Source organism: Lynx rufus, unplaced genomic scaffold (genome assembly GCF_022079265.1).
Source record: "Lynx rufus isolate CCGP_SWC_20201006 ecotype Redwood Valley unplaced genomic scaffold, mLynRuf1.p SCAF_16, whole genome shotgun sequence".
Lineage (NCBI taxonomy): Eukaryota > Metazoa > Chordata > Mammalia > Carnivora > Felidae > Lynx > Lynx rufus.
The window spans coordinates 7227077-7249660 of NW_025814830.1; the positions used below are offsets into that span (position 1 = coordinate 7227077).

General features: G+C 55.3%; 2 protein-coding genes and 1 non-coding gene across 7 annotated transcripts; 2 read left to right on the top strand and 1 right to left on the bottom strand.

The window, feature by feature from the left end:
- Positions 1 to 604: 604 nt before the first annotated feature.
- On the top strand, positions 605 to 9231 carry RTN2 (reticulon 2). 5 transcript variants are annotated; one of them, XR_006961805.1, is made up of 12 exons: positions 605 to 762; positions 2603 to 2647; positions 2770 to 3240; positions 3343 to 3600; positions 6523 to 6730; positions 7071 to 7209; positions 7363 to 7432; positions 7559 to 7605; positions 7825 to 8030; positions 8130 to 8276; positions 8410 to 8468; positions 8733 to 8764. XR_006961805.1 is itself a non-coding variant. In XM_047077833.1 (10 exons), exons 1-10 carry the CDS (start codon positions 729 to 731, stop codon positions 8812 to 8814), a joined length of 1413 nt encoding a protein of 470 aa, XP_046933789.1. In that variant the 5' UTR covers positions 605 to 728; the 3' UTR covers positions 8815 to 9231. The 5 variants fall into 5 exon arrangements, 2 of the variants coding, with proteins under 2 accessions (XP_046933789.1, XP_046933791.1); XR_006961804.1 differs by having other exon boundaries at positions 7825 to 8276; XR_006961806.1 differs by lacking the exon at positions 7363 to 7432 and having other exon boundaries at positions 7071 to 7298; positions 7825 to 8276.
- A 3127-nt stretch (positions 9232 to 12358) lies between these two features.
- Positions 12359 to 12445, top strand: TRNASTOP-UCA (transfer RNA opal suppressor (anticodon UCA)). The gene has a single exon. It is a non-coding gene; the product is annotated as a tRNA-Sec (tRNA).
- Positions 12446 to 17225: 4780 nt separating this feature from the next.
- FOSB (FosB proto-oncogene, AP-1 transcription factor subunit) lies at positions 17226 to 22194 on the bottom strand. Its single transcript, XM_047077836.1, has 4 exons — positions 21523 to 22194; positions 19270 to 19590; positions 18947 to 19054; positions 17226 to 17970 (listed from the first exon to the last, which is right to left on the bottom strand). Exons 1-4 carry the CDS (start codon positions 21646 to 21648, stop codon positions 17509 to 17511), a joined length of 1017 nt encoding a protein of 338 aa, XP_046933792.1. The 5' UTR covers positions 21649 to 22194; the 3' UTR covers positions 17226 to 17508.
- Between the last annotated feature and the right edge of the window lie 390 nt (positions 22195 to 22584).

A 22584-nucleotide genomic window follows, 5' to 3' on the forward strand; every position in this document is an offset into this window, starting at 1 on the left:
TTTGACCCCGCCCAACTACCTGCATCATTCTAAATTAATTTAAGCTCCACCCATATCTGAGCTCCTCCCCTTTTCTCAAACTTTCTGAGTAGTTTCTCCTGCCCCCTTTCCCACTCCCTCTTAGGATCTCAGCTCAGACCCTGCCTCAGAGCGGTAGAATCTTTATACCCTCTCCTGAAAACCTCCCCTGGCTCCGCCCCAACCCACTCTGAGATCCACACCCCCATTCTAGGTTCCTTCATCATTTTCCCTCCTGAGCCCCTCTCACTACCCTATCCTCGGCTCCGCCTCTCTGCCGCTAGAGGCCGCCCCCTCTTCCATCTAGGCCCCGCCCTTCAGACCGCCTTCCGCGCCTTTTCCGCCGGGTGGTGTAACCTTCTAGCCCCGCCCCTTTCGTAGAAAAGCCACGCCCACCTCCACCTCCCCTGGCCCCTCGGTGTTTACCCGCCTCCCCCCCCCCGCCCTTCCTCAGGTCCCGCCCCTCTCGTCCTCTGGCCCCGCCCCCGGCCCCGCGCTGCAGTGCCTTCCCAGCCGCGGCCCCGCCCGCCCCCGCCGAGCGGAGCAGAGGGCGGCGGCGGCGGCGGCTGCTGCTGGAGCGGCCCGGGAGGAGGCGGCGGCGAGGATGGCGGCGGCGTCGTGGGCGCGGCGGAGATGAGCGCCCGAGGCCCCAGGCCCAGGGCGGCGTGGCCGGAGTGGGCGGGGGTCCCGATGCAGGCCCGAGGAGGGCCATGGGGCAGGTCCTGCCGGTCTTCGCCCACTGCAGTGAGTAGGGGGAGGCTCAGGCCGGGTGTGGGGCTCACAGGCCCGGGTGGGCTCCTCCCCAGTAACCCCTCGGTGCCGGGCCGCGGGAGAATTGGGATGGGGGAGGAGGCGAAGGAGACAAAGGAAGCTCTCCCCTCCCCCCGCATCCTAGCAGCGACGGGGGCGACCTGACCCGGAGGACCTGAGTGAGTCAAGGAGGAGGTGGGGGGCACTGAAATAGCTGGCGGTGGGGGGGAGCGCCGGGCTCTGGGATATGGCGCCGGACCCCACCCAGAGATGAGGACGCTCGCCGGGAGCTGTCCCCTCGCCCTGGTGCTGGCCGCAGGCGGCGGGGAGGGGAGTTGAATGGAGGGGTAGAACCAAGATAGAGAAGAGGGATCTAGCCCCCACATCATCCATCTTCGCATCCCACCTCCGTTTTCTGCCCAGACTCAGAGGCTGCCCCGACCTCGCCCAAATTGTCCAATATCCTGTTCCTTGGACACAACCATCCCTGGGTTGGGGCCAGGACTCCTGGGTCCTTAGTGGGCTTTACCACTGATTAGTAGTAACCCATTTCACTCCGAGCCTCTAATTCCCAGCCTCCGACTCCCCAGCTGCCAAAACGAGGTGGGAGCAGGGGGTATCTGATTTCGGTTTCCAAACAGCATTAAGCATCTCCTGTAGGCAAAGCCCAAGGCTAGCTCTGAGGGGCTAGGTTCCACAATTGAAACTGCCTTACCTGATCCCCATGATCTCTGAGGCCTGATCCCCACGATCTCTGAGACCCCACTGAGATCTCTAACAGTCCTCGTCTAACATTCTCTGTCTCACACCCCTGTGGCTCCCACAGCAGAGAATTTCAGCATTCTCAGACCTAGCCACTTGCATATCTTAGGAGTTCAGATGCCAAAATTCCAAGAATTTGTTATTTCAGCATTTTAGAGTAATCATCCCAACATTCTAAGATCGTGTCCTTACCTGGGCTTACAAAGGAAGGCCCTACATGATCCCCACCACGACCACCACTCTGCCTTCATCTCCCACCCAATCACTCTGTTCCAGTCATACCTTCACACCTCCCTGTCCCTCAAATATGCCCAATGTAGTGCCTGCCTCAGGGCTTTTGCACTGGGCTTTTTTCTCTGCCTGGAAGACTCTTCCCTGGACATCTGTATGGCTTCCTCACTTCATTCGTCTCTGCTCAAATGTCATCTTATCAAAGAAGTCTTCCTGGAGTGCTTGGCCGCCTCAGTCGGTGAAGCATGCAACTCTTGATCTTGGGGTCATCAGTTCGAACCCTACCTTGGTCGTAGAGCTCACTAAAAGAAAGAGAAGGAAAAGGAGAAAAGGAGGAAGAGGAGGAAGAAGGTCTTCTTGACCACCCTGTCTGAAATAGCACCCTCTCAATTTCTCTCCCCTCACCCTGCTTTATTTTTCTCTACACACTTAGCACCCAACATCATATATTTAATCCTGTGTTGTCTATCTCCCCCATGGAGTGTTATACGAGGGCAGGGATTTTGTCTGTTTTGTTCACATTTGTATTCTCAGCCTAAAACAGTGCCTGGTATATAGCAGGTGCTCAATAAATGGTTGTTGAAAGAATGAACTAACTGAAACTTCCTAAAAGCCCTAATTTGAAGATTCTAAGATTAAGACTCCTGGATATTTGAAGGCTGAGCTCCTGATAGCAGTATAGTAAGGTTTTACAGTCTGTATGCAGAATGTTCTAAAGGTCCTGTGATTCAAATATTCTAAGATTCCTTAACTCGGACCGTCCAAGTTTCCAGGACTGGCACACTTCTGTGATTTCGACAGGCTAAGCTTCTAAGAATCTTCGATTCTTTCCCTCTCGCAGAAGAAGCTCCGTCTACAGCCTCTTCTACCCCTGACTCCACAGAAGGTAAGTGGAGGGAGAGGACGTGAGAGCGGGACTTGAAGGGGCTCACAGTGGGGGGGGAGGGTTGGGGAGAGTGGGTCAGGGCCCTGCTTCGTGCAGCTTACGTCCCCCTTTGCTGACTGCAGGAGCGAACGACGACTCGGATTTTCGGGAGCTTCACACGGCCCGAGAATTCTCAGAGGACGACGAGGAAGAGACCACGTCGCAGGACTGGGGCACCCCCAGGGAGCTGACCTTCTCCTACATCGCCTTCGACGGCGTGGTGGGCTCTGGGGCGCGCCGGGATTCAGCTGCCCGCCGCCCCCGGCCCCAGGGCCGCTCAGTCTCAGAACCGCGAGACCCACCCCCTCAGCCTGGCCTGGGCGACAGCTTGGAGAGCATCCCCAGCCTGAGCCAATCCCCGGAGCCTGGGCGCCGCGGTGACCCCGACACTGCCCCTCCGGTAGAACGCCCCCTGGAGGATCTAGGGCTCCAGCTCGACCGGCTGGACTGGGCGGCCCGGGGAGCAGGGTCCGGGGAAGATTCTGCCACCAGTAGCTCCACTCCGCTGGAGGACGAGGAGCCTGACGGATCGGAGGTTGGAGAGGCTGGGAAAGGTGAGATGTCCGAGGTTCTGGGATCGAAGCCACCAGGGGTGGGTGGTCTCTCCTCAGGGCACCTCCAAGGCGAAAGCTCACACAGCATTCTCTCTCTGCCAGGACTGGACCTGCAACACGGGGTCCCTCAGTCTCCGCCTCCGGCAGTCTTGACTCCGCAGCCCAGCCCTGGCTCTGGAACTCCCCAGGCGGGTACCCCGTCCCCATCCCAACCCCGGGATTCGAACTCTTGGCCTGATGAGCCCTCACTGGCCCAGAAAGAGGAAGAGCCGTGGGGGCCTCTGGAGCGGGAGCCAATCACGGGGCAGTGCCTGGATAGCACGGACCAATCAGAATTCACATTGGAACCACTCCTTCTAGGTAAAGTAAAGGTTCTCTTTTGAATCACAGAGAGGGTAGGAGAAATGGAACTTAAAGGGACCAACCTTGCGAAGGAAGTGAGGAGGCGGAGAAGAGGAGGTGTGGATGTTGGCTAGGTATAATAAACTCCATCCTTTAAAAAAAAATTTTTTTTCCCCCGTTATCTAAGATTGCCATTGGCTCTTTATATAGTTCGCCCTCCCACTTGAGAAGTTAGCCCTGCTTTGAGCCTTAGGATTGGCTGATTGCTAAAAAAAAAAAAAATAATAATAATAATCATCATCATCCCTCTTTTGGAGTGCTCCTCCTAGAGGCTGACTTTGGACAGGACAGAGCCCCTGGGGGGGGGGGGAGGGGGAAGGCTGTCTTCTGGATGTGGCCGTGAGGCATTTATAAGTAAACTCTACGCCTTTTAAAAACTCTCCTCTTGCCTCACCGTATCCACTGGCCAGTGTAGACCCCACCTTTCTCTAAAATACGCTTAGTTTCCATAAACGCCATGGGTTGGTGATAGACATCACTGCTTTCGGGTGTGTTTACCAAAAGAGCCACCCCTTTTTGGAACTGTCCCCACCCCTGTGGAGAGCCATTGGCTGGGTCCAAAGGGGCCCCGCCCCCTATTCCCTCCCTCCGGGTTCCACCGAAGTGGGCAAAATCCCTGAGAAGTAGCGGTGTCCGCAGCCTCTCACTCACTCGGAGCGGAGATGGGGAGTAAAGGTGGGCTTTCGGAGCGGGCTGGGGGGACTGGGGTTGGGGGACTGTGTAAATGGGTCCAGATTCTCTCTTATGCCCCTCAAATCTGCCGGTATGTTTCCTACTGGTCCCGGATTCCCCAGCGCTGCAGGCTGGGGCTGGGGGGCTGCAGGGGTGTCTAGAGAGGGCGTGGAGGGAGCGTGGGGTCCTCTCTCCCCGGGGCAGAGGCTTTGGGGCCCAAGAGCAGGGAGGCCCCCTCCCCCAGCCTCAGGCCCAGGCGGTGCTGTCACTCAGGAGCTGGACAGGCCAGCACAGCTGTGAGCCAGGCCCCCTCCCCCCAGCGTGCCTAAACTTAGCCCCCGCCTCAGGCGACCCGGCCCCTCCTCCACCCACTGGCACAGGCCTTGGGGAGCCTGCAGGGGAGGGCCCTGCATTGCGGGTGGGGGGAGGCCTGCCCTAGTTAGAGGTAGATGGGAGACTATCTATAAGGAAGATACAGAAGTGAGGAGAGTCAGACTCTGAGGGGCACCAGTCAAGACGGGTCAGAGTTCCATCAGAGTGAGGGTGGAGGGGGTCTGGAAGGGTTCAAGGCTCAGATGGGATCATATTATTGGGAGGGCTGTTAAACGTTTAGATGGGCACAGTGAAACAAACGTTGGAGGGGCGCCTGGCTGGCTCAGTCGGTAGAGAATGCAACTCTCGATCTCCACTCTTGATCTCAGGGTCATGAGTTCAAACCCCACGTCCGGCATAGAGCCCATTTAAAAAGAAATCAATAAAACGTTGGAGTCTGGAAGTCATTGGTCAGGGCTCAGGTTGGGCTTGTGAGGTGAGCTTAGCATCTCAGAAAGGAGTCAGAAATTTGAGTTAGGGCTTAGAAAGGAGGATGTTGTGATATATATATCACAACACACACACACACACACACATATATATACACATATATATATGTATGTATTTAAGGAGGATGTTGTTATTAATGCATTTAGGACCTAGAGAAGGGTGTTTGTGGGAGTCTCAAGCAGCTATCACTTTATACTTGTCAGACTGGCAAAAACCATCAAAAGAACAAGAATAGCCATTGCTGGGCGGGATGCTGCAAAAAGATCACTCTGAAAGTTGCTCGTGGAAATGCAAACTGTTAACAGTTTTGCTCGTAAGCGATCTGATAATATTTACGGCGTTCAAAAATCCATAACCAGTCCATCCAGCCATGTCACCTCTGGGATTCTGTCTCAGAAACAGAACCTCCCTGCCGAACGTAAGAACATCTGTAGAAGGCTGGTGCGTGCACCGCGGTGGAGGAGTGAGGGTTAAGAAACTAAGTGAATGACCCAGCAATAATACATGGTTGAATGAAATGTATGATTGTGCAGCCACACTACAGAATCTCATGGGGCCCTTAAAAAGAATGAACTGAGGGGCACCTGGGTGGCTCAGCCAGGTCAGCAACAGACTCTCGATCTCAGCTCAGGTCATGATCTCATGGTTTGTGAGTTCGAGCCCCGCAGAGGGCTCTGTGCTGACCGTGCAGAGCCTGCTTGGGATTCTCTCTCCCCTCTGTCTCTGCCCCTACCCCTCTTGCACTCTCTGTCTCTCTCTCTCTCAAAATATATAAACAAACTTTAAAAAGAGAGAGAGAGAATGAATTAAGAGCTATTCCAACTGACTAGGAGGGAATTCTAGGGCAGGGGGAGAGAATGGGATGTGCGTAATACACAAAAGTATATATAGGGGGCACCTGGGTGGCTCAGTTGTTTGAGTGTCCGACTTGATTCCCACTCAGGTCATGATCCCAGGGTTGTGGGAATCCAGCCTCAGGTCGGGATCCGTGCTGAGCGTGGTGCCCGCTTGGAATTCTCTCTCCCTCTTCCTCCCTCTGCCCCTCGCCCGCACTCGCACGCGTTCTCTCTAACTAAAAAGCAAAACCAAAACCCAAAAGAAGGATATCTACGGTTCCATTTCCCATAAATAATGACTAAAAATTGTATCCACCCATAACATATGGGAGGGACGGAGACTGAGGGGACTTGCTACCTTGGGTTTTCCAGGAGACGAGGGGAAGCAGCTCCGAATCAAAGAAGACAACGGGAAATTGGGAAATTGAGTTCAGGCTCAGGCCAGAGGCGTCGAGACGTCGTGGTTCAGCCCCGAGTTGGGGAGGGGGAGGTCAAGCGATCAGCCAGGCCAGGTCCAAAGCCCAGCCGATCACCCCCTCTCCCTCCACAGTGGCGGACCTGCTGTACTGGAAGGACACAAGGACGTCAGGCGTGGTCTTCACAGGCCTCATGGTCTCCCTCCTCTGCCTCCTGCACTTTAGCATCGTGTCCGTGACCGCCCACGTGGCCCTGTTGCTGCTCTGTGGCACCATCTCTCTCAGGGTTTACCGAAAAGTGCTGCAGGCCGTGCACCGGGGCGACGGTGCCAACCCCTTCCAGTGAGAACCCCCCGGCCCTTAACCTCGACCTCGGTCTGAACCCCAGTGTTGGGCGGGCTGACCCTCGACCTCAAATCAGGCGCTGCTCGTGACCCATCCTATTCGTGTTTCTGACTCCAGCCTCATTCTGACCCTGACTTGCAGCCCTAACCTCCGATCCTAACCTCTTACCCTGAATCCTCCATCCCATCTCCTGACCCTGACCTTGACCCTAGCCCTCTCTGGGGCTAAAAGCCCTAGCCTTCTCCTCAACCCCTATTTCTTGCCCTTGTCCCGGCCACAACCCTCAGCCTGGGCTGCTCCGCACACTGAGTTGCCTTTCACCCCTTTGTCCTCTCAGGGCCTATCTGGATGTGGACTTGACCCTGACTCGGGAGCAGATGGAACGTCTGTCCCAGCAGATTGCCTCCCGAGTGGTCTCTTTGGCCATCCAGCTGCGGCATTTCTTCCTGGTAGAGGACATTGTGGACTCCCTCAAGGTGCCTCGAAACCTACACTCCCTCCTACCCCCTCCTGGGTTCCCACCATTCGCCTTGCTGCCCTTGGGGGGTAGGAGGGCCGTTGCTGGGTAAGTTCGCAACCTGGGGAGTGCCCCTAGGCTCTGCTGACCCTGACCTGACCCTCCCCCCCAGCTGGCCCTTCTCTTCTACATCTTGACCTTCGTGGGTGCCGTCTTCAATGGTTTGACTCTTCTGATTCTGGGTGAGCCGGGAAAGCTGTGGGGAGCAGGTGGGGAAGTGGGTCATTGGCGTTTGGTGGGGGGACAGGGTTCTAGATGGAACTGTTAATGTCTTAGGAGAACCCTGACCTCCATTTCTGTGCCTACAGGAGTGATCGGTTTATTCACTGTCCCCTTCCTGTACCGGCAACACCAGGTGAGTGTGACAGGACCTCGGTCGGCAGTGTCCCAGCCAAATATGGGTGGTCTGATGACCCCCACGCCCTCTGCCACAGCCAGGGTCCCGTGGACGGATGTCCCCGTCAGAGACAGGAGGACCAATTGGTGTTTCTGCCCCGAAAGAGTCAGGGTGTGACTGACACGCCCCACCCCAAGGCAGGTGGCCTAACTGATGTTTTCACCCTGAAACTGCCAGGGACTGACCTCGAGGTCAGTATCCGGCCAGAGGACTGTTGTCCGGAACACTGACAGAACCAGAGGCCAACCGACATATATCCTATCCGGAGACAGGCAGATGGACTGACGATCCCTTCTCCAGCACAGCTGACGACCAAGTGATACACGTGTCTGCCAGAGATAGTCCTAAGTCCCTCCCGTGCCGGCATCATCGAGACTCCGAAAGTCAGTAACACTGCGAATTGAACCAGCATTTAAGTCAATCCACGCAGGAACTTGGCAGCTAACGTTAGTTCCCTCTACTCTCACCCGACTCACACACAGACGCACTCACGTAGGACTCACTCAGAGATTCATAGTCATGCCCAGGAAGCAGACTTACTGGCAAATTCTTGTCTACCTGACATCATTCCCCACGCAGAGCTTGGCCCAACTGACGGACACGTCGGCTCGAACTTCTGATTTCCGAGGGTATGGTGCTAGGTTTCGAGTTGAGTAGTGGACCACCTTCCCCAATTTCTCAAGTGGAGGTGGGGGAGGAGGCAGCCTCCTGAATGAACTGGGGAGAAGAACCCCTCCAATCTCTCCTTCTTGGTCTCCCCAGGCCCAGATGGACCAGTATGTGGGATTGGTGACCAATCAGTTGAGCCACATCAAAGCTAAGTAAGGGCACGGAATGGAGACGGATGGGCTGGGGGAGGGGGAAGCTTAGGAATTTTCTCCCCCAGATATTACCTGTTCCTAAATCTCTTGGGGCCAATGCCCCCTCCTCAAAGGGAGACAGACAATCCCAAGGCAGGCCATTAGGTGAAGGGTAGGGGCTGGCTTTGGGCCCACAGCTAGCTCCCCCGTCCCGATTTCCCCTGAGTTCTCAGATTCCTATCGGTCTCTTGCTCCAACCTGTGACTCCGCTTGCTTCTCCCTCAGGATCCGAGCTAAGATCCCAGGGTCCGGAGCCCTTGCCTCGGCAGCAGCCGCAGTCTCTGGATCCAAAGCCAAAGCCGAATGAAAGGGGTGTCTCGGCCCTCGGGACGCCTGCCCCCATCCCCCGCAGCCCTCTGCCCAACTCCATCTCCCTTCCATCCCCACCCTCCCGCCGCCTCCGCCCAAGCCATTTCCCGGCGGGTGTCTGGATCACTCGCACCAGGGAGTTTGTGCAAATTGCCTGAGCGGCCAGGACTACATTTCCCAAGAGGCTCTGCTCTAGGAGTCCAGGAAAGGCGAGGCACCTTGGCCGCGGCGCCTGCTGGGAGTTGTAGTTGCCTAGATAGGGCGCCCGCCCTGCACTTCCGCGACCCCGCCGCTGGAGGCGCCGTCAGAGATTGGTGTCTCCTGGACGCCACTAGCCCCAAAGCCAGGGCTTTGCATGGGGCCCAGGGGAGGCCTGAGCTTGGATTTACACTGTAATAAAGACTCCTGTGGAAAACCCAAGGCCTCCTGTGCTTCCAGCCTCCTCCAGCTTTCACCTTCCTGCACTGAAAAGCACCTAAGTGATATCCAAGGAGGAATCTTCCCATCTCTCCAGAAGAAGCTCCCTCATAATCTGTTTATATTCTGAAATGATTGAGGGGATGATGCTGAGAGACCCTGGGTCCCAGGGCTAGCCAAGCCTTTGACAGCCACTTTCCCTGTCTCTGCTCAAGGCAGACATCACTAGTCGATCCCCACCCTCTGCCTGCGGGGCAGCCAGTCTCATCTGAGTCCCAGACCCGTGCCCAGCTGCCTTCTGGAACAACTCCCTCCACAAACATATCCAAACCTTTCCCTTGTCCTACCTGATGTCCAGCTCAGGGATGGCCCCTCTGCCACTTTGTCACCAGGCTAGAGACCTAGGTATGGTCCTGGATTCCCAGTTCCTGGCCCCCAACATCTAATAAGTCAGGAAGCCATGTCTTGTCACTCTCAAATGTCTCTCCTCCAGCTTCTCTATTCCACTTGCCTTGGGACCAGGTAAAAGGCCCCATGGCCTGCCTGGGCCTCGGGTTCCAAAACCGAGGGAGAAGGAGGCAGGAGACTGGACCCTCTAACAACCCACAGACCTGGATTTGAATCCAGGCTTCACTACCTCTTGGCTCTGTGACCTTGAGCAAGTGACTTCATCTCTTGGAGCCTCGGTTTCCTCAAATGAAAAACTGTCACCATAACCGTGCCTACATGCAAAGCTCTGGGTACAGGGCCTGGCATATAATAAATACCCAGTAAACACAAGCTGCTTGTTAGCTGTGACATTGTTTCCAAACCTCGATCATCCCCTCACGACCTTCATGATCTTTCTCTCACCGGTTCTATTTTTCATCTAATATTTTCCTTCAAATTGGTTAATTAAAAGTAAAACAAATGTCTTTTAAAAAAGAAATGTACTTCACCACCAAGGAAGTCAGGATCACTTGCCAGAAATAGAAGATAGCAGTAAAAATAAACATAAAAGTATTAACATTTAAACTGTTTGTTCGTGCATCACCCAAAATCATCTCATTTGCCTCTAGCGACGCATGTCACATTTTAGGAGATAGATAATGATGTTACGGGAGTAGTAGTTACAGCCCCAGTCTTCGTGTGTAGGGGTTGCCTAGCAGCAGCTCTAGACACACACACACACACACACACACACACACACACACACACACAGAAGGCTTAAGGGGGCTTCTCTTGAATATAGATTTGCCAGGCAGGGTCAACGTGTTAAATTTCCAAATTAAAAAATAGCGGGGCACCTGGGGGGCCCAGTCGGTTAAACGTCTGGCTCTCGATCTCTGCTCAGATCATGATCTCTGCTAAGGTCATGATCTCACAATTTGTGGGATCAAACCCCATGTGGGGCTTTGCGCTGATAGAGAGGAGCCTGCTTGGGATTCTCTCTCTCTCTGACCCCACCCCCATCCCCAGTTGTGTGCGCACGTGCTCCCTGTCTCTCTCCAAACAAATAAACGAAAACAATAGTTTTAAAAAAGCAATTTTTCTTAAAGATGCTTCTATTCATACTTTCCATAAGACAGTGTCGCTTTGTAAGAGGGACTGGTTGAAATTACGAGTCCAGAAATGGCTAAAGCCCACAGGCCCATCCTTGACACCTGCACTAGAAGCTGGCAACAGGTTGGAGATTGAAACAGCCTTTATTGAGTGCCTCCCAGCCTTTTATGTCCATCTGCTCATTGTGATTCCTCCAGTGAAATCAGATTTCCAGTTGGGGAAACTGAGGTTCAGAGAAGGATCATGATAATAACCTTTCATTCATCCTACAAACATTTACCTGTCTCCAAACATCTGCTAAGTTCTCAAGCACTCTTTAGGCAGTAGGGACATGAAAATAAACCAAAACAAAGCCCATAGTTTTATAGAACCGGTATTCTAGAGGGAGGCAGGCAATAAGCAAACAGACATAGAACATGGCACGTGGTGATTGGAGTGATGGAGAAAAGTCCATCAGGGTAAGGGGATAGAATGAAGGGTCTTTGCTATTTTAAACGAGCGGTCAGGGAAAACTTCACCAAGTGGTGGTATTTGAGTGAAGGCCAGCATGAAGGGAGGCAGTGAGTCATGTGGACGTGTGGAGGAAAGGAGATTCAGGCAGGGGATCAGCAAACGCAATGGCCCCGAGAAAGAAGTATGCCTGGTGCGGGCAGCAGGAGATCTAGAAGCCAGAAAGCCAAGTAAATGAGGAGAAAGGAGTAGGAGATGGGGTCAGAGGAGTGAACAGAACGAGAATATAAGGATTTGTAAGGCTATGGTGGGAACTTGAGCCCCAGGTAGGTTTCATATGGTCCGGAACGACAGTGTTGTCAAAGGATCACTGACTTAGATTATAAAAGGGTCGCGATTTTGGTCTTAGCCATTAGGATTCCCCTGGGGGATAGGCTGTGTGAACTAGGGTCCGATACCATACGTTTCTAAGCCTTGGTTTCCTTGGCCATAAAAATATAGGTGCAGAAATTGATGATCTCCAGTGGCTAAGCTCAATGGGGACAGAATTGCTGTCATTACGCTGTCTAGGACGGTGCCTGGGGCTTAGTAGGCGCTCAATAAATATCTGAACGAACAGGGCTCCGTAGGTCGTTGAAATTCCTCAAAGGAACAGCAGGTGTCGCACCAGCTCTATAACCGCCTCGCCGGAGTCTCTGGGGCTGGGCTAAGTCAAACTCAAGCTGGCATTCGTTCACTCGAATTCGGATTTTTTTCGGGGAAGAGTCTTCTGAAAGCCGAATTATGAGTTTCTCCTCTTAAAAACAAAACTAAAAACAAGAACAACAAAAAAAACTTCTCACTTGGAAAAAGGGGCTTCTGGCCCTTTAACACCTAGAGGTAAGTGGGCCGCGTCCTCGAACACCGCTTCCCAGAATGCGCGGCGCTATGCAAATGAAGATGGTTTCCAAAGGGAGGATGATTCGTGCCATGTAAGAGAAAGGTAACATTCTGGAAGGATATGTGCCCTAGCCGGGGAGAATTTATAGATACCAGAATCAACAATCTCACACCAGCCTAAAGTATGTGACCATAAGTCTAAAAAGATATGGATTCTTGGGTTTTATATAGCTGTGTGGAGGAACGTGTCTCTTGCCCGGATGATCCTCAGTGGTCTGGGGTGCAGGCTTCAAACCTGTAGCTGTCTAGCGACAGAGTGGTTCAATTCCACCTTTCGGGCGGTGACAACTTCCGTTTTACTCCCTTCAAACTGGATACTAGAACGGGCTATCGAGAGAACATCCCTCTACCCGGTGCCTAAAAATGTCACTGCAACCCTCTGCCTCACAGTTTTAACTTTCAGCACGCGGGTCTCTTCCTACGGTTACACTTTTGCCGGCTCTCTCCCTTATCACCTGCTTATTCCTCAGTCAGTCATTTGCTCACACATGTATTTATTAACCGGTCAAATATTCATTCATTCATTCATTCATTCATTTGACAAGTATTTGCTGGGTGTCAGGTCCTGCACTGGGCAGTGCTGGCGACACAGAGCTGATGGCAGTCCCGGCTCTGGTGCTCCCAGTCCAGTGAAGGAGACAAACATTAAGCGATCATTAATTACACATTTAATTAACAGCTACAAAGATGTCAACTACTGAGAAGGCAAGTAATGAACTTAGAGGCCATTTAGGAAGGAGACCTGGGTTCGGGTGAGGCGTCAGGGTGACATTTGGGCAGATCCCTGAAGGATGAGCAAGGATTAGCTAAGAGAAGGCGGGGATATCCCAGGGCAGGGATCAAGGTGGCCCCAATAATGCAGTGAGGATGGTGATATTTGCACCTTCACTCTGCACTCGGTGTTGGCATGCATGAGCTCACTGACTCCTCATAGCCCCATTCTGCTGCCGAGAAAACTGAGGTCTAGAGAGATGAAGTCTCTTGTCCAAGGTCACCCAGCTTTGGTAGGCCTCCAGCCCCGGGCCTCTCAGACCACTGGCCCATGCTAGTCACCACTGCCCTGTTCTTTCTCAAGCTAGCTTTTCACCATGTCCTGTCTATTCTGCCTCCTAATGTCTTTTCCGTCCTTTCCTCCTATCTCGTAGCCCTGCCCCTGTTCTGGGCTTCCCCAGCAGCACACACGGGTGTCCCCGCCTAGCCCGGGTCTCCTGCCCCTGTCTTGCCCCTTTGCCAACTACCCTCAGCTTGGTGGTTATTGCAGTCTTCCTATAAGACTCCTAGGTGGCTCAGTCAGAAAAGCATATGACCCCTGATCTTGGGGTCTTGAGTTCCAGCCCCAGATTGGGTGTAGAGATTATTTAAGTAAATAAATATTTTTTAAAAAAGAAAAGAAAAGAAAAAAATCAAGCAAACAAGGAACGGGGCACCTGGGTGGTTCAGTGGATTAAGTGTCTGGCTCTTGACTTTGGCTCGGGTCATGATCTCATGGTCTGTGAGCCAGAGCCCCATGTCGGGCTCCCTGCTGACAGCTCAGAGCCTGGAGTCTGCTTTGGATTCTGTGTCTCCCTCTCTGTCTTTGCCGGCTCTCTCTGTGTGTGTGTGTCTCTCTCTCAATAGGAAATAAACATTGAAAATTTTTTGAAAATGAAAGAAAGGAAGGAGGAAAGAAAGAAAGAAAGAAAAAGAAAGGAAAGAAAGAAACAAGGAAATGAAAGAAAGAAAGAAAGAAAGAAAGAAAGAAAAAGAAAGGAAAGAAAGAAAGAGAAAGAAAGAAGAAAGAAAAAGAAAGGAAAGAAAGAAAGAAAGAAAAAGAAAGAAAGAAAAAGACAGGAAAGAAAGAAAGAATCAAAGAAACAAGAAAGAAAGAAAGAAAGAAAGAAAGAAAGAAAGAAAGAAAAAGAAAGAGAGAGAAAAAGAAAGGAAGAAAGAAAGAAAGAAAGAGGTCTTCCTAAAGCACAAACCCACCCCTACCCTTCTTGTGCTCAAAACCTGCCATGACTCACCCCCCCCCCACCACCCCACCACCACCCCCCGGTGGCTTCAGGAGAAGATCTAAATTCTTAGTCTGGAATTTAAGACTGCAGAATCGGGTCTTCGCTAAGTGGCTTGCTTCTCTACACTTTTTCCTCCAGCCACTGTGAACCTCTACCTCCCTCAACGTATCAAGCCCTGTCCGCACTAACTGTCCTGTGTGCACACTGCGTCTTTTTCTATCCCCTTCTATGTCCTCTGTTCAGCCTCCAGGACTCAGCTCAGCTGTCCTCCTCACGGAAGTCTTTCCTGACTCCCAGATCAGGTTCCGCGCCCCATGGTTTCCCCCAACCCTGTGCGCTTTGGATCATCCCCGAGAGGTCTGTGTCCCTCACTGGCCTGGGAACCTTAGGAGGGGAGAGCCTGGCGCTGTCTCAGTCCCAGCAGTGTCCCCGGCCCTCCCAGCACCGGGCTGGGCACGCAGTAGGTACTTGGCAAATGTTTCAAATTGATTAATAAATTTAGGGATTCCATCACGACAACTTCTGCTTATTCCTTTACGAAGGCATCTGAATGACCTCTGGCCCCTCACTTAATTCCCAGAGTACTTGCTGCTTGCAAACAAGAGAGGGCTTGAATTTTGCACTGGGGATGGCTCATCTATTTTGGGTTCAATTTTAGGTGGGCCCCTGCACGTTCAAAAACGAAAAAATCATCATGTGACGCGTAAAAGGAAATTCGTCTTCAGTGGAAAGGGAGCCATGAATTTGTGGTTCCTATAACCCTGAGGACCCCCGATACTATATTTAGGTGATCTTCAGTAATTTGGGATGGATGTTTCGAGCTTCTCTACCTATTCGACCTTCGCTAAGGTCACCCCGAGCATATAGGGCTCTGCCTAAGTTCCTCGTTTGCCAGGAAGCCTCTGAAACATCCTTGGGCATGTCAGTATCTCACGCCTACTATTCTGCCTCATCCTCTCCAAGAGGAGGCGTGCCCTGTGGGAAGCCCTCTGGCTGTCTATCCTCCCGTGTCCTGTTGTCCTGCCGTAGACTGATTCGTAAGGATAAACCTCGTCTGCAATCTCAATCTAACCTCACCCCCTCCCGCCAAAGGAAGGCAGGTGATGGGTACCGGGAGCAAACAGACCCTGAAGCTTGGCAGATGCATTTTTAAGAGCTTTTTATTGGCGACAGTGCAGAACCATGGGGGGGAGGGTAGTGGCCCAGTGCCAGCCAGCCCCCAGCGCCCCCCAGGGTCAGGTGCAAAATACAAAAAGAGAATCACAAATACAGCAGGGGGTTGGGGGGCTGGGGATTCAGTAAGTTGTCGCAGGCAGGGGCCAGGCCCTGCTCACAGTCTTGCACTCACACTCAGAATCCTTAAGGATACAGATTGTAAAAGTCTATGATCCCTCAGGCTCACTCACCAAAAAGAAAATCTCATGTCCCCGACAAAACCCAGAGTCAGGAGACAGCCGGCCGATCGGGGACAGTCAGAAAAGAGACAGATGGAAACGACCAGGTGAAAAAAACACAGGCAGAGAAAAGACTGGAGTGGAAGAGACCCTCGAGAAAGGGACAACAGCCACAGACTGCCAGAAACAACCAGAGGGGCCGAGACGATCATTAGAGACAGCCTGAAATGGGGCCGACTCCTAAGTTTCCAGAAGCAGCGTTCTTCCAATTCAAACGGCACACTGCTTTGGGGCCCAACGCGACCTAGGCCGAGGTTGTAGAAGCGCTCACACGCTCACACGCGCACACATACACACACACACACACACACACACACACTCATATATAATATATTTATTTATACATAATAGATATAAGTGCCTTTTCGGAAACCAGGAAAGGGATAAATAGCCATGGGGCGGGGGAGGCGGGCGCGGGACGGGGCACGTGGAATGTTTTCCATGCAGCACAGAAGGCGGCGTGGCCCTCCCGAAGTTAAAAAATATCAATTTGCCTCACGATGAAATCCTCGCGAGGTGAAGCACAAGGAAAGGGGATTGGGGCGGGGGGCAAAACCAAGGATCGGGGTTGCGGGCTGGGGAAGGGAAGCTGGGACCGCGGGAGTCCAGCCCCTTCGAGTTTGCCAGTCCGAAAATATTGGGGGGTTGAGGGGCCAAAGCCTCGGCCTTCAAATCTTCTCCGGAAAAACACTGGGCCCCCTGGCAAACTCCCACGGCTCCCTTTCTAGAAAGGATGTAGGGGGTGCCGAGGGGAAGGAGAAGTTGGCGTCCTAGGCCGGGGTAGGGGGTCAGGCCTTAAATAAAAAGGCCAGGGCTTGGGGCTGGGGGTCCTGAGGACAGATGCCACGCGGATGGGTGGCTGTCACCCCCACTCTCGAATTCTGTCACCCCTTGAGTCTAACTCACTGGTGGGGGAGGAGGGAGGCAGCTGGGGCGGGGAGGGGAGACCAAGGAAAGGCTTTGAGGCGTGGGGGGCACAATCCCCCCCCGGAAGGGTTCTGTCCCACCGGGCTCCCCCCCCACAATCCCGCCAACTCATTTCACAGTATAAAGCGCTCCAGGACGGGCATCACAGCGCCCCCTGCCGCCTGAATCAGAGAGGCCCAGCAAGGAAGGCCAGGAGGGAAGGCTGAGCCAGGCTGGGAGGCTTGGGGTAACACTGTAATCCGAGAGGACGGCTGGGGGCTGAATGGGGGGAGATCCTTAAGAGGCCAGGAATTCAGATCAGAGCCACTTTTGCTGGAAGGGAGCGGCTGGACAATCAGGGAAGAAGGTTCACATTTCAGACTAAGTCTGGGTAGGAGGGCATCATAGGAGGCATCAACTTCCCTTAAAGGGAGGCTCAATTCAGAGGAGGATCTAACCATGTGGAAATGTTGGATAAATAAGCTAAGGTCAGGGGAGCAGGGAGAACCAGCCTGGTCACCCCCTGAAGGGTGGGCGTGGGAGACATTGTGGGGGAGGGGGGCGGTCTGTGGCATTTCCTTGTTGGGCCTCTCTGGAGAAGATTCCAGTAGACTCCACCCCCCCGCCCCCCCCCCCCGCCCACTACCAGCACCCCTTTCCCTCTGCCCAAAGCGAGGCGCCGCCACCCACCCACCCCTCCCCAGAGGTTGGGATGAGGTGAAAGGGCCAACAGGCAGCTGGGGGGTGTCCATTCCCTCCCCACCCCCTGCCCCCAAAGTCACCAGCTTTGTGGCCTCGCCGGGCCATAGAAACAAGAGGCGGCACAAAACACAAGGAGGTCCTCCTGTCCGATGACAGTGGTCGCAGGGAGTCAGACACGAGAGGCAGGAAGGCCACACGCCCGCTTTGTCTCTTCCCCTCTCTCTCTCTTCCTCCTCCTCTTCCAAATCTCTCTCCCTTGTGTGTGTGTTTGGTTTGTGTCTAAAGAGTTCACAGAGCAAGAAGGGAGGGCGAGTTCAGGGGGTCGGAAGGCTGGTCACTGCCGCTGGGGCGTTGGGCGCCGGTGAACGCGGAGACGTCCGGGCAGGTGAGGACAAACGAGGAAGTGTACGAAGGGTTAACAACGGGGAAGGGGTCACCGAGGACTTGAACTTCACTGTGTGTAAAGAGAGAAGCTGTCAGGTTGGGGGATGCGTCTTGGCCGGTCTGGAAGGGCAGGGGCGGTGGTGGTGGGGGCGGCAGCAGCCAGCTGAAACCATCTTCCTTAGCGGATGCTGACCCCGGCAAATCTCTCACCTCCGCCAGCGGGCCCGGCCCCGGCCCCTCTTCGTAGGGGATCTTGCAGCCCGGTTTGTGGGCCACCAGCACAAACTCCAGACGCTCCTTCTCCTTTTGGAGCTCGGCGATCTCCGACTCCAGCTCTGCCTTTTCTTCCTCCAGCTGATCTGTCTCCTGAGGTCCCCCGGCGGCGTGGAGGTGAGGGAAGAAGGAGGAAAAAAAGGCCCATGAACGACTAGAGAAGGTGGGTCGGAACCATGTCGCCTGAACTTGCTGCAGAGGCCCCCGGGGCTGAAAGGCAGCTCCTGATTGAGAGGAAAGACACCCCCGCCCCCCCCCCGCCACCACCAGCACCCCCCCCTCTCTGGACATGGAGTCCTGGTATGCTATGGATTTGGGGCATGGGTCTTGCCTCCCAGGAGCCTCAGTTTCCCCATGTGTTCAGTGGATAGTTGAGAAGGGGCCAGATGTATATGGAGGGCTCTGGTTTTGGGAGAGGCACTCAGAGGTTTGTTGAATGAATGAATAATCGGTGTTTTTAATGCCACCTGTTCCCCTCTGGTACCCCTCCCCCTCTGCCTCCCAGGGAGGTGACCAGGTAAGGAAGGCAAGGAGAGGATTCCCCCGATTTCCTCTAGGGGCAGCACGTCAACCCTGCAAGCCCACCTCCCGGACCCAGGTAAGTTGTAAACAGGGAGGGGGGGGGGGGCGGATGCCGCCTGCCCAGCATCTGAGAACTTTGGGTGCAGGCGGTAAGAAACGGATGTAGGATTAGGAGCATTTTGTTTCACGGACTCTCCAGAACGTAAAAGCGGGAAGGATCCCGGGAGATTCCAGGAGGGGGCTGAAGAGATGGAGACACCGAGGCAAAAATGGGCGAACGCTGGCCCCAGCCGCAAAGGGAGAAAGGGCGGGACCTCTGTTAAAGGTCAGCAACCGGGGCAGGCACGGGCAGGAGCTTGTGGGGGGTCTGCGTGTATGCCTGGGGTTACCCTGTCTGGCCACACCTGTACCTAATTCCTTACAAGGAACCTCTGGCTGTCGGCCCAGGACAAGGGCACAGGTGGCGAGGAGGGAGGACGGGGGGGGGGAGCCCCCCCTTCAGTGTATCCTCACCGCCCCCTCCCACCCCCCCAGGGACCATCCTCACCGCCTGGAGTCGGTCGGTCAGTTCCCGCCGACGGTTCCTACACTTAGCTGCTGCCAGTTTGTTTCTTTCCCGGCGAACCCTTCTCTTCTCCTCCTCTTCCGGAGTAAGCTGAGCAGGAGAGATAGAGGCCATGAGGTTTGGGGACCTTGTGCACCTCCTCCATCCACCCCAAACCTCCTCTTCTTGCGGGAGGCAGAAAAGGACCCTCTGCTAGGGTTTCTGTAGCCACCAGAGGCCTGGGTGGCCCCTCACCCCGCGGGCGAGAAAGTTGCTGCCTCTCTGGCTCCCTAGACCCAGTCCGAGTTGTGTTGCCGCTTACTCACCGTCTCCTCTCGGGGTCTCCTAGGCCGGGCTCGGGCCGGACGGGCAGGCCCAGGTCCGCTGGCGGTTCCGCTGGTGGAAGGCCCACCACTGCCACTGGCTCCGCCACTGCCGTAGCCACTCATGCCCGGCGTGGAGTAACTGGTTCCTGGCATGTCGTAGGGGTCGACGGCCGGGGGCTGGGAGGCCAGTGGTTGCCCCTGGGACTGGGCCATGGAAGAGATGAGGGTGGGTTGCACGAGCCACTGGAGGTCCTGGCTGGTTGTGATCGCGGTGACCGTGGGCACGAAGGAACCGGGCATTTCCCCGAGACCGGCGCACTCCTACGGGGTGACACATACACACACAGGCGTAGACACACAAACAGAGACACCGACACACACACACCCAACACACATACACACACCGACCCCCGTGAGTGAGCACAGGGCGAGCGGGTGTGGATGTGTGTGTCACAGGCAAAAAGCCACAACACCCACCCTTCCACTACACCGTGACGCAGTGGTTAATGAGAGGATTTCTGCTCAACTGGCTTCTACCTCCTCCTTCTTCTTCGGGGAAAGGTTGCACGGTTCCAGCGGGTGGTGAATCACACCCCGGGTTGGTGACTCTTAGGTGGGGGGGGTGGGGAGGAGGCCGGACACAGCCGGGTGACAGAACCCCCGGGAAGGAGTCACAGCCACACACACAGCCACAACACCCCACCCCCACCCCACAGGCAAGGGGAGGGAGAGGGAGAGGCCTGAGGCCAAGCCTTCCTCTACACTCACACACACACACACACCCCTCTGAGCCGGGGGGATGAGCGACTGGAAGGTCCATGAGACCTCCGTGCAGGGGCGGGGGTCTTAGTTAAAAGGGTGTTGGGGGACAGGCCTAGGAGTTTAGAACAACGTTTCAAGTAATTGTTTCTCCACGGGGTGAGGCTGACAAGTGACAGGTTACGGTGGACGGACAGGTAGAGAAAGTGACGACCCGGGCACCCTCAGACTGCCGCGGAGGGAGAAGGGTGTAGGTCCCGGGCCCCCGAGCCCGAGCCGCGCTCATCTACCCCCCCACCCCCCAAATGGAATCCTAGAACTGCTCGGAAGGCTTAACTACTCTCCCAGGGGGCGTGGTGAGGGAAGGGCTGGCTCGCTGGCCAATCAGAGTCCTGGAAGCCCAGAGAGGGCGGGGCTCCTGGAGACCACCTGGCTCGTTCCCCCTGCGGTTAGCGGTTCCAGTCCGGTCCTCGGACACAGCAGAGGGATCTGGCAGAGGGGCTGGGACTGTGTCTGTGTATGCCTGGAGAAAAGGGTGACAGTCACCCATGTCTCCCAAAGAAACCCCTGCACACAGGCACCCTCGGCCCCTGAGATCGGAGGGGCCGGCTCGCCGCAGGGTCCTCGCGGACCCATTGGATCGCAGAGAGTCGCTCCTGTCGCGACAGGAATCCCCTCGCTCTGCCTTTAGAGGCCCGTAAAAGAGACCCTAGCGCCAAGGAACCACGAGTTCCGGGGACAGAGAGGGGGAAGGGAACTGTACCCTACAAATAGGAAGGGAAAGTTGATTGGCCAAAACCCGCGCCGCGGCGGCCAATCGGAACGCCGAGCTGCCCCCTCCCTTAGCAACGTGGCCCCGGCGTTCCAAAATAGAACGCTCCGGGACGTCAGGGGCGGGGCGGACGAAGGGGGCGCCGCGCGCCGTGCGTGCCCCGCGTCAGACGGAGGATTCCAGCGCGTCAGCCGTTACGCACGGGTCCCCCGTTACGTCTCCGCGCAGGAGGCGGAGGCAGCGCCTCCAAGCGAGGGTTCGAGGCCAGCTTACCCGCTGGATCGAGCGCAACCCGATGCCGGAGTAGGCGCTCGGTTGGAGAAGGAAAAGGGAGGAGGCTACTGGAAGCTTCCCTGGGACTTCTCCACCTGCCTGACTGAGCTAGCTTCAGGTTGGGGACCTGGGTCGGGGGCAGTCCCGGAGCAGGCTAAAAGTTCGCAGCCCGGCTACCGCATACACGTTGCACTGAACGGAGCATTCTCCCCACCCCCAAAGCTAACCCCTCTGCGTTCCCTTCCTGCGATCCACGCACACAACCAATTGCAAACACGCCCCGACTCTGCAGTTTGCAAAGTGCGCGGTGAGCCTATTCTCTCTCAGATCCTGAGTTTTGATGCGTCTTTATTTGGGAGGGGGGATGGCGCGTTCCCACCCTGACTTAAAAAAGAAAGAAAGAAAGAAAGAAAACCCATAAAGCAGCACCCCAACCCTCTAGAACTTACCTGGGAGGCGGCGGCAGTGGGTGGACTGCCGAAGGAGTCCACCGAAGACAGATACTGAGACTCGGCGGAGGGTGAGGAGCTGCACCGGGAGCCGGAGTCGTAGTCTCCGGGGAAAGCTTGAAACATTTCCCTGGGCACAGGGGGGGCCCTGTGACCACGCTGAGGTCGCCGGGAAGCCAAGGCTATGGCCGGGTGGAAGAGAAAGGTGCGAGTCCGGGGTGAGCCGAGCGCGTCCCCAAAGCGCGCTGTCCGAGGAAACTCGGGATGGGGGCAGCGTCCCGCTCCAACAATGGCAAAGTTTCTGTGCAATTCCTCTGCGGTGCCCAGGCCCCCACAAGATGCCGCTGTGCCTCCTGAAAGTCCAGGCTCCGTAGGACCCAGGGGCGTGGGGGGGGATCGCTCCCCCAGAGGCGGAAAGCGCTGTCTTGCTGTATAGAATCCGCTTCGGGTGCGGTCTTCTCCACGCGTCCAGCGGGTCCCACGGGGGGAGGGGAGTAATAAAGAAGACAAAAAGAGTAAGTCGCTCCTCCAAAATAAAATGTAGAATTATCTAGAAGAATCCTCCCCAAAACTTTCTCTCCGGAAAAAAATAATAAAGCGAACTTCACAGCCCCCAAGAACCACAACAATCAAGTCCCCAAGTCTCAGCTCCGCCTGTCCCTGCCGAAGCCGTACCTCTCAGTCTTATGAATGAAGCCCAAAGCCGCCAGCCTGTATTTATTTGTCCGGGACCCGCCCCCCTGCTTACGTCACTCGTCCAGCGCTCCACAAACTTCCTAAAATCTCCGGTCCTGCGGAACTCAGCCCCGCGCCGTCCGGCAAGAGGTCTACCCTAGCCTCGATCTGTCCACCTGAATCACCCCCGCGGCCCTGGGGGTCGTGGGGGCTCCGTTCCAGGGTCCTCGGCGGGAGGGGATCCCGGCCCCGCCTCCCAGGAGTTCCTGTGACGCAATTAGCCATATAAGGAGCTCGGCCGGCGCGGCGGAGTGTTTGTTTGGTATCCTAGCAATTACGTCAGAGGGAATCCCTCGCTCGCTCGCGCGCTCACCCCGCGCGCCTGCG

Excerpts from the sequence above, each read along its gene's own strand:
- FOSB (XM_047077836.1), bottom strand. The coding sequence starts at position 21,648 with ATGTTTCAAGCTTTCCCCGGAGACTACGACTCCGGCTCCCGGTGCAGC. Across the intron at positions 19,591-21,522 it reads CCACTGCCGCCGCCTCCCAG|GAGTGCGCCGGTCTCGGGGA; the intron begins GTAAGTTCTAGA and ends GTCACCCCGTAG. Across the intron at positions 17,971-18,946 it reads TGACCGACCGACTCCAGGCG|GAGACAGATCAGCTGGAGGA; the intron begins GTGAGGATGGTC and ends GGGGGACCTCAG.
- RTN2 (XM_047077833.1), top strand. The coding sequence starts at position 729 with ATGGGGCAGGTCCTGCCGGTCTTCGCCCACTGCA. Across the intron at positions 2,648-2,769 it reads TACCCCTGACTCCACAGAAG|GAGCGAACGACGACTCGGAT; the intron begins GTAAGTGGAGGG and ends TGCTGACTGCAG. Across the intron at positions 3,241-3,342 it reads GGTTGGAGAGGCTGGGAAAG|GACTGGACCTGCAACACGGG; the intron begins GTGAGATGTCCG and ends TCTCTCTGCCAG.